General features: G+C 41.4%; 1 protein-coding gene across 1 annotated transcript; it reads right to left on the reverse strand.

The window, feature by feature from the left end:
- Window positions 1-933: 933 nt before the first annotated feature.
- On the reverse strand, window positions 934-6,885 carry wbp2nl (WBP2 N-terminal like). The gene is made up of 8 exons (XM_052550620.1): window positions 6,639-6,885; window positions 5,680-5,788; window positions 2,785-2,923; window positions 2,606-2,698; window positions 1,926-2,078; window positions 1,752-1,832; window positions 1,587-1,672; window positions 934-1,268 (listed from the first exon to the last, which is right to left on the reverse strand). Exons 1-8 carry the CDS (start codon window positions 6,695-6,697, stop codon window positions 1,215-1,217), a joined length of 774 nt encoding a protein of 257 aa, XP_052406580.1. The 5' UTR covers window positions 6,698-6,885; the 3' UTR covers window positions 934-1,214.
- Between the last annotated feature and the right edge of the window lie 9,423 nt (window positions 6,886-16,308).

The following is a 16,308-nucleotide window of genomic DNA, read 5'->3' on the forward strand; positions in this document are numbered from 1 at the left end:
CCAAGTCTGATGAAGACAGGAATCACTCAGGAGCGTCCCAGCGGAGGGAAAGACTTTACTCTATCGCTTTATTCCAAGCAGCATTCACTGAGAGAGGGTAGAGATGCTGGGTGTTAATAAAACTGTGTCATTGCGTCAGTGAGTCTCATGATGTATAATCTTATTACCTGTTCATCTCCTGAACTGCAACTTTACCACACGATTCAGCAGCAATCCTGCTACTCAGTCAGTCTCACTGGTGCAGGTGTGGGGTAGCTTTAGCGCTTCTTGTTGTATAGTTTAGGAAACACTTTAACTGACACAACCAATCAAAACTTCAGAATCAGCTGTGGGCGGAGTTTGTGCATGCGTGTCATGTGCCTGTCTCTCAATGGGAGGAAGCCACGCCCTATTTTGGAGCTCCCACCCCGTTTTGGAGATCTCCAGGCTGCAGTTATACCCTTTCGGAAATCCTAGCAATGTCAATTTACGTTTCTTTTCTTTCTTTACTATAAATTATACATCACTTTCCACTTCAAAAACAATATACTAGTGTAAAACCTCCTGTAATGTCCAAAGCAGTTTTTCATCATAATAGTTAGGGGAACTTACCGATAACTAATGAATGGGTTTTTATCGTTAAAATCGAGGCCATTTTCTACTAGCAGATGAAAGAGCCTTAGCTGAACTCAAAAAGCCTCACACAAAGATGAAGGATTTGTGAAAGCTGATGGATCAAGTCCTCATCAGTTTAATGAGCACATCACATGAGGGAGCAAAGACTCGATACAGGTTTCTACGGGAATCAGAAAGCGCTGTGTGCTCTTGGCTAACGTTACTAAACAGCAGGAGCTAGTGAAGCTCAAACCCTTCACAGTTTTAAAGCAAGGTCACGTGATTTCAGGAAACAAAGCTTGGTTGTGTGAACTCCTTCAGAAATGTGAAATGAACAGAGACAGAATATAGAGCTTTATTCATCCGTCTACACCAGGTCTATCAGGAATGATCCACTTCTGAATTATGATTATAATATTATCAAAAGGAGTTTACAGAAGAGTTCAGCACCACACACACACACACACACACACTCACTCACACCAGGATTAACATCTGAGCAGGCAGATATAGACGTGTTAATGGTAAATAGTAAAACTGCATACATGAGCGGGCTCAGCTCACACTGAATCTAAAGAGTCATCCAGCACACGAGCGAATCACTGTCCTCCAGACGAGTCTCAGTTGTTCTTCTTCTCTGGATTCTCAGGAGGATAGTAGGGAGGAGGCTGATCCTGAACAACAACAGCAGACACATGAGGAACGATTCAGAGCTTCACTTCACACACACACACACACACACACACACACACACACACACACTTCTGATCAATGAGATTCAGAGATTCACTTCACACACACACACACACACACAATATAATAGCATTGAGTTGTGTTGTTTTAGTGTCGTGTGTGTATGACCATGGGCATGTAGACGCTGTGTGTGTGTGTGTGTGTCTCACCATGGGCATGTAGACGCTGTGTGTGTGTGTGTGTGTGTGTGTCTCACCATGGGCATGTAGACGCTGTGTGTGTGTGTGTGTGTGTCTCACCATGGGCATGTAGACGCTGTGAGGGTTGCTGGGATTGTAGAAGGCGCTGCTGGCCGCTTCTGTTGCTTTAGCATTTCCATTAGCCACTGAGAAACACAGAGAGATCATGTGACCAGAAACCCACGTGTGTGTGAGAGTGTGTATGTGTGTGAGTGTGTGTGTTACCTGGAGGAGGACACCAGTTCTGAGGAGGTCCAGGGTACGGAGGAGGAGGAGCCATGTACATGGGAGCGCTGGGATACACACCTACACACACACACACACACACACACACACACACACACATCAGTTCACCCGTTCTGAAGACGCCTGTGATTCTCCAGCTCAGTCTGACCGTACCTGCAGCAGGGGGTTGTGGGTAGGGGTTGTACCCGGCCTGTGGCATGCTGGGATATGGGTACGGCTGCATCTGTGGCATGGCTGGACTGGCGTATCCGTTCATCCCTGCAGCCAATCCAAACGCTCCGTTCTGAGCCGGAGGAGCTCGAGACGCTGCGCACACACACACACACACACTCAATGACTTAGGGTCTCTTTGATTCAGTGACTCATTGACTCAGTGATTCACTGATTCCTTGATTCAGCAGCTGAGTGACTCATTGACTCAGTGATTCAGTGGCTGAGTGACTCATTGACTCAGTGATTCAGTGGCTGAGTGACTCAGTGATTCAGTGGCTGAGTGACTCATTGACTCAGTGATTCCTTGATTCAGCGGCTGAGTGACTCATTGATTCACTGATTCCTTGATTCAGCGGCTGAGTGACTCATAGACTCAGTGATTCACTGATTCCTTGATTCAGCGGCTGAGTGACTCATTGACTCAGTAATTAACTGATTCCTTGATTCAGTGGCTGAGTGACTCATTGACTCAGTGATTCCTTGATTCAGCGGCTGAGTGACTCATTGACTAAGTGATTCACTGATTGAGTGACTCATTGACTCAGTGATTCACTGATTGAGTGATTCATTGACTCAGTGATTCACTGATTGAGTGACTCATTGAGTGTTTGTTTCCTAACCGTTGGTGGCCAGTTTGAAGAGGTGCTGTCCCAGCTCAATGGCTCCTCCGCTGGGGAAAGACATCTTGAAGTTGGCCTGCCCTTCCCATCCACCTGACAGAGAGAGACACACGCGAGCGTGAGCCGAACACCTGAGCAGGAGAGTGTGCAGCAAGTGCATGCTGGGTAAAGCAGTGTACCTCCCGCCTCGGCTTTGATCAACCCTTGGATGTAGTTTGCAGCAAACACGGGCTGCTCGATGCTGCAGTTCTTCATCAGGTAATACGGGAACATGAAGGAGCAGAACTTCTCATTCACCGTGCTGCTGACGAACACCATCTGAAACACACACACACACACACACACACACACCTGGTTAGCCTGTGTCTGTCTGGGATCAGTTAACCCATGTTTGAGTCATGGATCGTTATGTGAGTTTTGGTGGGTTGCTGATTAGTTAAGCTGTGTTTGAACGGGTTCTGGTTTAGTTAAAATGGTTCTGGCTGAGTTACTGATTAGTTAGCACATATGTTATGGATTAGTTAAAAAGTGTTTGGGTGAGTTATGGTTTAGTAATGTAATGAACCGCAGGATTGCTTGTAATAGAGGAGATTTAAATGAAAAGAAAGGCAGACTGGTGTGGCTGACGGTTTCTGTCAGTGGTAAGTTTAAATTTAGAATGTTCTGTGATCGGCCTCAATCCTGATCAGAGCACTGTGCACATTTCATTTATCTAGTATAACATTTATGGAGTTTCGTTTGCTTGGTTGTTTCTTTATACAAGTCCAAAAAAGTGTCAAGTTTTCCATCGGGTGACTTCTTTAGTTAAATGATGTTATAATTAAAGATGCTGCATTGCTGATCATAGTATCGATACATCTGCCCTTTATAGGGAACACGCAGTAATCTTACATTTCAACTTAAACCAGATATCTGAATCAAAACCGAAAATGCATTTGAAGAACCAAAATAGCCAGAGATCAGTTATCACCGTTTGAAGATCTGGCATCACTTGACCTGTTAACCTGTATTTGGACACACTATGGGTTAGTTAAACTGTGTTTGGACACACTATGGGTTAGTGAAGCTGTATTTGGACACACTATGGGTTAGTGAAGCTGTATTTGGACACACTATGGGTTAGTTAAGCTGTGTTTGGACACACTATGGGTTAGTGAAGCTGTGTTTGGACACACTATGGGTTAGTGAAGCTGTATTTGGACACACTATGGGTTAGTGAAACTGTATTTGGACACACTATGGGTTAGTGAAGCTGTATTTGGACACACTATGGGTTAGTGAAGCTGTATTTGGACACACTATGGGTTAGTGAAACTGTATTTGGACACACTATGGGTTAGTGAAACTGTATTTGGACACACTATGGGTTAGTGAAGCTGTATTTGGACACACTATGGGTTAGTGAAGCTGTATTTGGACACACTATGGGTTAGTGAAGCTGTATTTGGACACACTATGGGTTAGTGAAGCTGTGTTTGGACACACTATGGGTTAGTGAAGCTGTATTTGGACACACTATGGGTTAGTGAAGCTGTATTTGGACACACTATGGGTTAGTGAAGCTGTGTTTGGACACACTATGGGTTAGTGAAGCTGTATTTGGACACACTATGGGTTAGTGAAGCTGTGTTTGGACACACTATGGGTTAGTGAAGCTGTGTTTGGACACACTATGGGTTAGTGAAGCTGTATTTGGACACACTATGGGTTAGTGAAGCTGTATTTGGACACACTATGGGTTAGTGAAGCTGTGTTTGGACACACTATGGGTTAGTGAAGCTGTATTTGGACACACTATGGGTTAGTGAAGCTGTATTTGGACACACTATGGGTTAGTGAAGCTGTGTTTGGACACACTATGGGTTAGTGAAGCTGTATTTGGACACACTATGGGTTAGTGAAGCTGTGTTTGGACACACTATGGGTTAGTGAAGCTGTGTTTGGACACACTATGGGTTAGTGAAGCTGTATTTGGACACACTATGGGTTAGTGAAGCTGTGTTTGGACACACTATGGGTTAGTGAAGCTGTGTTTGGACACACTATGGGTTAGTGAAGCTGTATTTGGACACACTATGGGTTAGTGAAGCTGTATTTGGACACACTATGGGTTAGTGAAGCTGTATTTGGACACACTATGGGTTAGTGAAGCTGTGTTTGGACACACTATGGGTTAGTGAAGCTGTGTTTGGACACACTATGGGTTAGTGAAGCTGTATTTGGACACACTATGGGTTAGTGAAGCTGTATTTGGACACACTATGGGTTAGTTAAGCTGTGTTTGGACACACTATGGGTTAGTGAAGCTGTGTTTGGACACACTATGGGTTAGTGAAGCTGTATTTGGACACACTATGGGTTAGTTAACCTGTGTTTGGACACACTATGGGTTAGTGAAGCTGTATTTGGACACACTATGGGTTAGTGAAGCTGTGTTTGGACACACTATGGGTTAGTGAAGCTGTATTTGGACACACTATGGGTTAGTTAACCTGTGTTTGGACACACTATGGGTTAGTGAAGCTGTGTTTGGACACACTATGGGTTAGTGAAGCTGTGTTTGGACACACTATGGGTTAGTGAAGCTGTATTTGGACACACTATGGGTTAGTGAAGCTGTGTTTGGACACACTATGGGTTAGTGAAGCTGTGTTTGGACACACTATGGGTTAGTGAAGCTGTATTTGGACACACTATGGGTTAGTGAAGCTGTATTTGGACACACTATGGGTTAGTTAAGCTGTGTTTGGACACACTATGGGTTAGTTAAGCTGTGTTTGGACACACTATGGGTTAGTTAAGCTGTATGTGTGTACATAATACAGGTGTACACTGTATATATTTGTTACGTATTATACGTATATAAATACTAATGCATTCATTAATACATTATATATATGTTTATATGTTAAATATATTGATACATATAAAATATAAGAATATAAACATATGCACCATAATATCAATTGTTTGTACATGTGCATATGTAATGTAAACAGACATTCTTTAGGATGCGATTGCTCTCGACAGCCCTAGGGAGTACGTTAAGCTGTGTTTGGGTGGGTTATAGTTACCCTGTACTGGGTGAGGAACACAGAGCCCTTCTTGGTCCCCTTGAACAGCTCATTTTTGGGCGTGATGTCACTGAAGGAAAGCTCGACGTTCTTGCATTCTCGTAAGATGCTGAAAGAGCAGGATGAAACAGGAAGTGAGGTCACACTGGAAAGTCAAGCACACATCTGTTCCCAGAACAGCACCACAGAGTTTCTCAACACATGTGAACAAACATGTTACTACAGTTCCTTCAGAAATCACCCACACGGTCTGTCTGTCCTGGTGAGGATCGAAAAACCCCAAATAACACTGTTCTGTTCAGATACTCTCAAACATCACTGACCAATATAACTCTCTACCCCATCTATCACATATGAAGAATCACACTTAATGAAGGCCTCGACTGGATACACTTCATCAGAAATCATATTTTCACCATCATCATGTTTAATCTCCAGCTAAAGAACCAAGCCAGGCTTTCTCTTCCAGGGCCAGAAGATGACTCTGTATCCCTGTGTGTTATTTTCAGGGAAAACATGTTTACTATTTTAATGATGTCTTCACTATGTTTCTGGGCCTTGAATGTGTGTGTTACACTGGGTTTATGGAGGGTCAGAGACCTCCCGGATTTCATCAGAAATAAATTAATTTGAGTTCTGAAGAGGGAACAAAGGTGTTATGGGTTCAGAACAACATGAGGACGAGCGATTAACGTCATAATTTACATAATTGGGTGGACTGTCCCTTTAAATCAGACATCTTAACGTCGAGGGGCAGAATCTGCGCAGTCAACTAAACAGTCACTAAATCATACGATTGACATTCATTAATGTACCAAACTACATCTCATCCATGACATCACAGACAACAGATGACAATATGCGTGTGTGTGTATGTGTTCTTGTCTATCGTGTTATTGTTATCAGATGCGGTGTTTGTCTCGTAGTTTGTTGTTGTTTGTTTGAGGTGTAGTTGGTACCTCTCTCCGGCCTGGATCAGGACTCCTCCGTTTGGGTGATGGTTTCGGTTCAGCGTCATGTCGATCAACACTCGATGAAAACAGATGTTAGTTTCAGCGCGACGCTATTCAGTAAAGGAGTGTGTTATTAATCCGTGATCAGTGATGAACGCTTCGATAAACAGCTGCGCACTTTATTTCCGGCACCACGTGACTCCTCTCTCCGCCCCGCGCCCGTCACGTGACCTGCGCTGCGCTATGACGCCAGCTCGGCAGTTGTATTTATTTATTTATTATTTTATTGAACCTACTGAACAAAATATACATCTACAATGGCACTGATAAATGTAAATAAACAAATATTAAGTCACATAACAGACAAAAAATTACATAATCTGGGAGGAAAAAAAGTGCAAGAGAGAGAAAGAGAGATTTCATATATTCCAGTGAATTTGGCACTGACTGAATTTCTGTCTCCAACTAATAAGACATATTTTAAATTCAGAGTAAACACACACACACTCTCTCTCTATCCCTCTCCTTCTTCTTCTCTTCTTCTTTATTTATTTAAATGTCTGTCGTTATGGGGTATTATCCTTTCATTGCTATAATTACATTCCTTTATTAAGAATATAGCCCTGTGTATAATTCATATAGAGTCATGCAGGTTTATCAGATAAATGGTCAGTCAGTTCTTATTGTTGACTGTGATCTGTAATAGTTATATTAGTTATAGTAAAGCTGCACTGATTTCACCTTAGCAGCTGAAGGCTTTCTGTTATTCATTCATTCATTTTCTTTGACTTCATCTGGAACTGTTTACATTCATCTGAATAATAACACCATTTACTGTCTTCTAATTTATATCTAACATTAGAACTGAACTTTATTTCTTCATAATTCAGTAACTTTGCAACATTGATGCTGTCATTTTCCTGTTCCTATTCAAGATGCTTTGAAACAATCTGAATTATAGAAAGCTCTATAGAAGTAAATAATTCATTGGAGGAACAACAAAATATAAAAATAATTAAATAAAATCAATTAGATTTCATAAACATTTTACCGGAATTGAAAACCTATATAATGACAAACACGTATATTTTAATCTGAAAATGACACTGAAATCACACATTGTTACTTTATACAAGTGATAATTAATGTTCATCCTGAAATGGTTATGTTCTGTTCCTCTTGGACTTGTGTTTGTTTTCATTCATCCCTTCTGTTCCCTGATCTAGTTTCTGTCTCCCCTTGAGTCATTATGCTCAGGTGTGTCTTGTCTTTTATCCTAATCTGTCCTCCTATTTAAGTTGTAGTCAGTTCACCGTTTCTTTGTCCAGTATTAGTTGTCTATTGACTACATCCCTATGTGTTTCTCTTGGTGCCTATTCTTGGATTTACTCTCTTGTGGACTATTTGACTTGATGCTTTTGTTCTTTGTGCGTTTATTATTCACCATAGCATGACAGAATACCAGGCCTAAACAATAGTATGCGCTGTCAAGTTTTGAATAGTGCTTTTTTATAATGCAGATAGTGTCAAAGCAGCTGTGGCCTAATGGTTAGAGACTTGAACTAGTAACCAGAAGGTTGCTGTCTCGGTGCTGGCAGGAGTTGTAGGTACTATAGGAGAGGAAGAATTGTATAAACTTGTTAAATCATCTAAACCTATGGAATGATATTCCGGACATTATTCAAAAGGAATTGCAAATTGTATTTGCAATTGTGTTTTCAATTTGTGGACGCATAAAATGTGACATATTGCAAATGCAAATCGTGCATTACCGTTTGCATTTTCATTTAAGAGAACGCAGTGTCTGCCAAATTTAATGCAAAGTCCGTTTGCAACTGTGTTTCCCATATCTTACGAGCTGTGAGCGTGTTTGCACTGGGACGTGATCCTCAGACAGAAGGAGACGAGGATGAGCCGTGTTTGGATCCAGAATCACAGGAGCTGATGACACACAATCAACAGATCATGATCAAGAGTGAACACAACACAGATGATTATGAATTATGACACTTGTCCTGTTGTTTAAACACACCAGACATATTCCTCTTGTCATTGTCTAAATGACTGTCAAAATAACCTGAAGTTTTAAAAAGACTAAAACTAAAATTAAAATATTATTTTTTATATATATTTCAAATTGTCAGCAAACACAAAGGAAACACAAGGGTAAGTGAAGACAACAGCAGGTTTATTAATGTTACAGGCAGGTGAAAGCCATACAAGGCATACAAGTTGTGGCCTAGTGGTTAGAGAGTTTGACTCGTAACCACCTCCACTGCTCCGGGTGTGTGTTCACTGCTGTGTGTGTGTGTGTGTGTGTTCACAGCTGTGTGTGTGTGTTCACTGCTGTGTGTGTGTGTGTTCACTGCTGTGTGTGTGTGTGCACTTTGAATGGGTTAAATGCATACCATGACCATACTTAGCTGTATGGCACGTCACTTCAGTCCCAAGATGAGTATGCCTGGAACTAATGGGGTATTGGAGCCTTATCTTGTCAGAGTAATCAAGCTCTTTCCTCTTTGCAGGTAAACCGTAAGCAGCTTGTAGGTAAGTACGCATAGCCACTTGGAGAGCAGACAATGTGACAGCAGGGAGCTTGATTAGTAGTGACAGGTGGTCTTGAACAGTAATCGGGTGACTGGGACCTGGTGAGCGTGGTGGGTGGTGATGTTGGATCCCTGACAGTACCCCCTCCTCTGTTGGTGACTCCTGATGCCCGTGATGATGAATGTGAATGGGTTTTGAGCTCACTCCAGCCAGTGGCGCTACTCCTCCAGAGCCAGTTTGATAGTGAGCAGTTCTCGGTTCCAGATGTCGTAATTCTGCTCCAATGGGGTGCGCTTCCTGAAATAAAAGTTGCAGGTCTGGGTGTGTAAGGATGGGAGCTGTGCAAAAGCCCTACTTGAGCTTCTCGAAGGCGGCCAGGGCTTTAAGGGTCCAGGACAAAGACTTGGGCTGCTTACAGAGCAAGGACGTGATGCGTACAGTGAGAATGTGGAAGTTACAGATAAATATACGGTGGAAATTGGAGAAGCCCAGTAAGTGTTGGAGTTCTTTGATCGACTGGGGTCTGGACCAGTTATGGATGGTTTGGACATTTCCCTGGTCCATCTGAATCCCTTCAGGGCTGGTGATGTAGCCAAGGAACTGGATGGTGGTCTTGTGGAACTCCAGGTATAGGTGGTGCTTCCTAAGCTGTTGGAAGACCTGCATGAGGTGGTGGCGACATTCGGCCAGGTTGCAGGAACAAATCAGGATTAAGACAGATGATGAGTTCACTAGGCCAATAGGCATGATTCTACCCTTAGAGAGTGTGGCTCCAAGACACTGCCTGTTTCCTAAATACATCCTGGAATGCCGTATAATCAGATGGAACTGAGGGGCTATCCTTGGGCCCTGGGCTTTCAATGAGAGTGGAGTTGACTTGTGAGACAGGGCGTCCCAGGATGATGTCTACTGTGGGTCCCTCCAGTACCAGAAACAAGATGGTCTCTCAGTGGAACTCCACTTGAAAGGAGATGGGAGTTGACCCGCCCTCGCCCTAGTGTTTTTCCTTGGATGGTTTCAAACTGGAGCTCCTGGGCTTGTCTCCCAGTGTAGGTGAAGGTGACTTAGGAGGACTTGGGAGATTAAGTTTCCTCAGGATCCCAATTCTATGTTGAGAGTTCTCACCACTGGGCATGGGGCGTGTGAAGGGCATGTCTTAATGGAGTGTCCAGATGATCAACAGTTCAAGCAAGGGCTGATGACCGATGTCATGCATTGTGTCATCATAGATCATGGCCATTTAGGCCTTGGTTTCCTGAAGATGGTACTCCTCTGGTACTGCTTGGTGACTTCAACATCCACTTAGATAAACCCCAGGCTGCTGACTTCAAAACTCTGCTCACCTCATTTGATCTCAAGCTAGTGTCCACTACAGCGACTCACAAATCAGGCAACCAACTTGACCTCATCTACACGCGCTGTTGCTCTGTGGACACCACTTCAGTTACTCCACTGCACACATCTGATCACTTCCTCATTACTGCTAACCTAGCACTTACTCCTGAAGTGGCACACACTCCAACGCAGGTCACCTTTCGACGGAACCTACGCTCACTCTCTCCATCTCGCCTATCTGCTGTGGTTTCATCCTCTCTTCCACCATTCTCTCAGTTTTCTGCTCTGGACATTAACAGTGCTACGGACACTCTTTGCTCCACTTTAACATCTTGCTTGGACAACTTTTGCCCACTGTTGTCTAGACCAGCACGCACTGCCCCATCTGCCCCCTGGCTGTCCGAGGTTCTCCGAGAACATCGCTCTAAACTCAGGGCTGCAGAGAGGAAATGGCAGAAATCAAAAAACTCTATGGACCTCAGTGTGTATCAATCTCTCCTCTCTTCCTTCTCTGCAAATGTCTTCACAGCTAAAACATCCTACTACCACAACAAAATTAACAGCTGCTGTGATGCTCGGACACTCTTCAAGACTTTCTCTTCTCTTCTTAATCCGCCGCCTCCACCTCCTCCATCGACTCTTACAGCGGACGACTTTGCAGCTTTCTTCACAAATAAGACCATCAGTGACCAATTCTCCACACCGCAGACTGAGGAAAACTTCACAATGACCGATGCACACTCTTTATCCTCCTTCTCCCCACTCTCAGAGATGGACGTCTCCAAAATTCTCCTGTCCAATCATCCTATTACTTGTCCACTTGATCCTATCCCCACTCACCTCCTTCAAGCGATCTCTTCTTCAGTCATACCTTCACTTACTCACATTATCAACTCTTCTCTTCAATCTGGAACATTTCCCTTAGCATTCAAGCAGGCTCGGGTAAGCCCACTGCTCAAGAAACCATCTCTAAATCCAGCGCTTCTTGAAAACTACAGACCGGTATCCCTGCTTCCATTCATTGCAAAGACACTTGAGCGAGCTGTGTTCAACCAGCTTTCTATGTTCCTTGGACAGAACAACCTCCTGGACAGCAACCAATCTGGCTTCAGAAGTGGCCACTCAACTGAGACTGCTCTGCTCTCGGTTACTGAAGCCCTGCGACTAGCAAGAGCAGCTTCAAAATCCTCGGTACTCATCTTACTGGACCTGTCTGCTGCTTTTGACACTGTTAATCACAAGATTCTCCTGTCCACCCTCAGAAAGATGGGAATCTCTGGAACTGCTCTCCTGTGGGTTAAGTCCTACCTCTCTGACAGATCATTCAGTGTGTCTTGGAGGGGTGATGTTTCAAAGTCACACCACCTTGCTACTGGGGTTCCTCAAGGCTCAGTACTTGGACCACTTCTCTTCTCCATCTACATGACATCTTTAGGATCTGTCATTCAGAAGCATGGCTTTTCTTATCACTGCTATGCTGATGACACCCAACTCTACTTCTCATTCCAGCCTGATGACCCGACGGTAGCTGCTCGCATTTCAGCCTGTCTGAGTGACATTTCTAGCTGGATGAATGACCATCACCTTCAGCTTAACCTTACAAAGACTGAACTACTGGTGATTCCAGCTAACCAATTGATTCATCACAACTTCTCTATACAGCTAGGCTCGTCAACCATAACTCCTTCGAGGACAGCCAGAAACCTAGGAGTTGTGATGGATCATCAGTTAAGCTTCACTGACCACATTGCTACAACGACCCGGTCCTGCAGGTTTGCCTTATACAACATTAGGAAGATTAGACCCTTCCTGTCAGAGCAAGCAACCCAACTTCTTGTCCAAGCTCTTGTTCTCTCCAGACTGGACTATTGTAATGCTCTCCTGGCGGGCCTTCCTGCATGTACTGTCAAGCCCCTGCAAATGATCCAGAATGCAGCAGCGAGGGTTGTCTTCAATGAGCCAAAAAAAGCTCATGTTACTCCTCTCCTCATCAGGTTACACTGGCTACCAGTAGCTGCTCGCATCAAATTCAAGGTACTGATGCTTGCCTACAAGACAACCACTGGCACGGCACCAACTTACCTAAACTCACTGGTTAAATCCTATGTGCCCTCAAGAAGTTTGCGTTCTGCAAGTGAACAACGCCTTGTGGTGACATCCCAAAGAAATTCAAAATCACTCTCACGGACCATTTCCTGGACTGTGCCCAGCTGGTGGAATGACCTCCCAATCTCAATTCGTACAGCTGAGTCTTTACTCATTTTCAAGAAACATCTAAAAACGCATCTTTTTCGCCTGCACTTAACCTACTAACACCAGTACTTTTCCTTTTCTTGTCTCTTTTTTCATTTAATAAAAAAAAAAAAAAAAAAAAAAAAAAAATTATATATACCTGGCTATGCGTTCTATACTAGACTAACTGAGACTTGTCATGGCACTTGTATTCTGTTGTTGTTCTCTTGTTGACCTGACTGCTTCTATTGTTCTCATTTGTAAGTCGCTTTGGATAAAAGCGTCTGCTAAATGATTAAATGTAAATGTAAATGTAAATGGATGTGTGAATTGAACCCCTGCTGGTAGGCGGTCAGTAGCACAGACTCGTTTAATCCACTTGCGGCTGCTAGAGAGTTGAACTGAAATGTACAATCACTCACCAAGGCTTTACATTGGCGCAGGTGAATGAGCTGGTCAGACGGAGACCACCTTGAAGTGGGCAGTGAAGGCATCAAAGGAATTAATGATGATACTCTGTGAATTTAAAATAAATAGAGTCTAAATAGTGTGCGCCAATAGAGGTGCTTGTTGAGAGAGGAAGGAGAGTAGAAAAGCCACTTTGGACTTTTGTGGTTGCATCCGGATGTAAAGTGACACTTGGAGTAAAAAATGGCTACATTCTACCACCTCACCTAAATAATGAGAAGGAAGGGCCGCGGGACTGGCAGGGTTAAGGCTAGATGGCACACAGCAATAACTACTGGGCATGCACACATCAATATAGCATCATTTATCACACAATGTATAACAGTGGTTACTATTTTTTCATTATTGTAAGGGGTAGGTTTAGGGTTGGGGTAGGTGTAGACTAGGGCTGCACGATTCTGGATAAATTGAGAATCACAATTTGTTTTTTGGTCTCATATAGAGATCACGATTCTCCTATGATTCTTTTTTTATTATTATTACTATTATCATTATCTCAAGTATATAAATTAATACTTTTATTTTGCAAGGATTCTTTAAATTGATTTAAGTGTGACAGACATTTATAACAAAATATTTATATTTCACATAAATTTTGTTCTTCTGAAATTTCTATCAAAGAAACCTGAAAAAAATCTACTCATCTGTTTTCAACAATAATAATAATAATAACAATGAATAATAATCAGACATGTTTCTCGAGCAGTAAATCATCATATTATTCTGATTTCTGAAGATCATGTGACACTGAAGACTGGAGGAATGATGCTGAAAATACAGCGGAGCATCACAGAAATACATTACACTTTAAACCAGATTCACACAGGAAACAGTTATTTTAAGTTGAAAAATATTTCAAAACTTTACTGTTTTTGCTGTACTTTTGGATCAAATAAATTCAAATAAAAACATTCTTATGGTTCAAAAACTTTTGTCTGGTAGTGTATATATAATATATTTAAACCCCCAACAATGTTCCATCGTCTATATATAACCATGTGCAAAGGACAACATCAATATTACTGAATAAAATCAACGCACAAGATAAATCTGGCAATTATAAAGCATTGTTGCTTTTTAGAACAGTAAATCATGCTCGTATTTTTTTGATCGTCAATCAAAACTAAGTGGAATACTAGGTTGACATTTAAACATTCAAAGTGTTATTCCTAAAAATTATCAAATACACCATCTTTTACATAAATCAAAATTGGAATTTTTATGTTTATCAGAAACATGGTTGCATCAAAATTCCCCTGCTGATATGTTAAATGTGTGTATTATGGTTATGCTGGTGTGTAATCAAGGCGCACGAGGAAGACCATATACAAAAGGTACTTTTAATATTCATAGGAGAATAAGGGCACATCCAACATAAGACAATATACAAACATAACTCAGGTTACAAACACGGACCAGGAGGAACTCAAGACAGGCTATTTAAATGAGGGAGAGATCAGGTGAATGGAGACAGGTGGGGATTAATCAATTAAAAACATTCTTATGGTTCAAAAACTTTTGTCTGGTAGTGTATATATAATATATTTAAACCCCCATTTTTTATATTAGTTTTTATTTTATATAATTATTTTCAATGACTCACTCATAAGTCATAAACCATTTCCATTGTTTCATTACTGGATGAATCAGCGTTTTTTAACAATTCTCCTGAATTAATAATTAATTAATTGACAAATACATTTTTAAGACACTTGTCGTTATTTGAATAACATCGACACAAACGTTATTTGAAGTGCAGTACTTTCAAAAGGGATTTGCTCTATTTTGATCGCTGCCATATAGACATCAATGTTTATATCTGAACTATAAACTTTATTCAAGAGTGCGGGGATGGATGTGGTTTGTTTATAAAGCTTTTTCTCTGGTGGTATAAATAATGTAACAATTTACTGTTTTTAAACATTAAAATAATATACACTTTTATTTCATAGTTCTTCAACAGGTAGGCAAACAATGTCATCATTTTTCACTTTTTTCTCCTCAACAGGTAACGTTACGATCAAACACAACAGGTAAGTATCCACAAAAGTATTCAGCTAATCAACAAACAATGCGCAAAATATCAAAATCAGCTGCACTGGCAATGAACCCATAAATACACTGCTTAACAATGGCAGTTTTAATTTAATATCTGATTTAATTTAATATCTGAAAAGAAGGTAGAAAAATATAAAATACATAAAAGTCAGTTGGATAGTCTTGAAAAAAACAAACAAAAAAAATAGACTGGGACGCAAATTTAACATATGAGGGTGTTAAATTCATTAATGCCAACAAAGTGTTCAAGTCTACGCAAAAGAATGCTGTGGTCAATTGTGTCAAACGCAGCACTAAGATCCAATAAAACTAATAGAGAGATACACCCACGATCAGATGATAAGAGCAGATCATTTGTAACTCTAAGGAGAGCAGTCTCAGTACTATGATACGGTCTAAATCCTGACTGGAAATCCTCACATATACCATTTTTCTCTAAGAAGGAATATAATTGTGTACACACAGTGCCAAAGCTACCAGTACCTGGTTTAAGGACCATGGTGTCCCTGACCTTAACCATATAGAAAATCTATGGGGTATTGTGATGAGGAAGATTCGATATTCCAGACCGAAGAATGCAGAATAGCTGAAGGCCACTATCAGAGTAACATGGTCTCTCATAACACCTGAGCAGTGCCACAGACTGATCCACTCCATGCCACGCCGCACTGCTGCAGTCATTCAGGGGAAAGAGACACAACTAAGTACTGAGTGCTGAAAATGCTCATACTTTTCATCTTCATATTTCTCAGTTGTCCAAGATTTCTACAAATCGTTTCTTTGTATTGGTCATATTAAATAGTATTGTAATTTTCTTAGATACTAAATTTGGGATTTTGCTTAGTTGTCAGTTATAATCATCAAAATTAAAATAAATAAACATTTGAAATATATCAGTCTGTGTGTAATGAATGAATATAATATACAAGTTTCACTTTTTGAATGGAATTAGTGAAATAAATTTTTTGATGATATTCTAATTATATGACCAGCACCTTAACATATTGTCGGTTTAGAAGATTTAAGAAGTTAATCA

This window comes from Carassius gibelio, chromosome B3 (assembly GCF_023724105.1).
Source record: "Carassius gibelio isolate Cgi1373 ecotype wild population from Czech Republic chromosome B3, carGib1.2-hapl.c, whole genome shotgun sequence".
In the NCBI taxonomy this organism is placed as follows: domain Eukaryota; kingdom Metazoa; phylum Chordata; class Actinopteri; order Cypriniformes; family Cyprinidae; genus Carassius; species Carassius gibelio.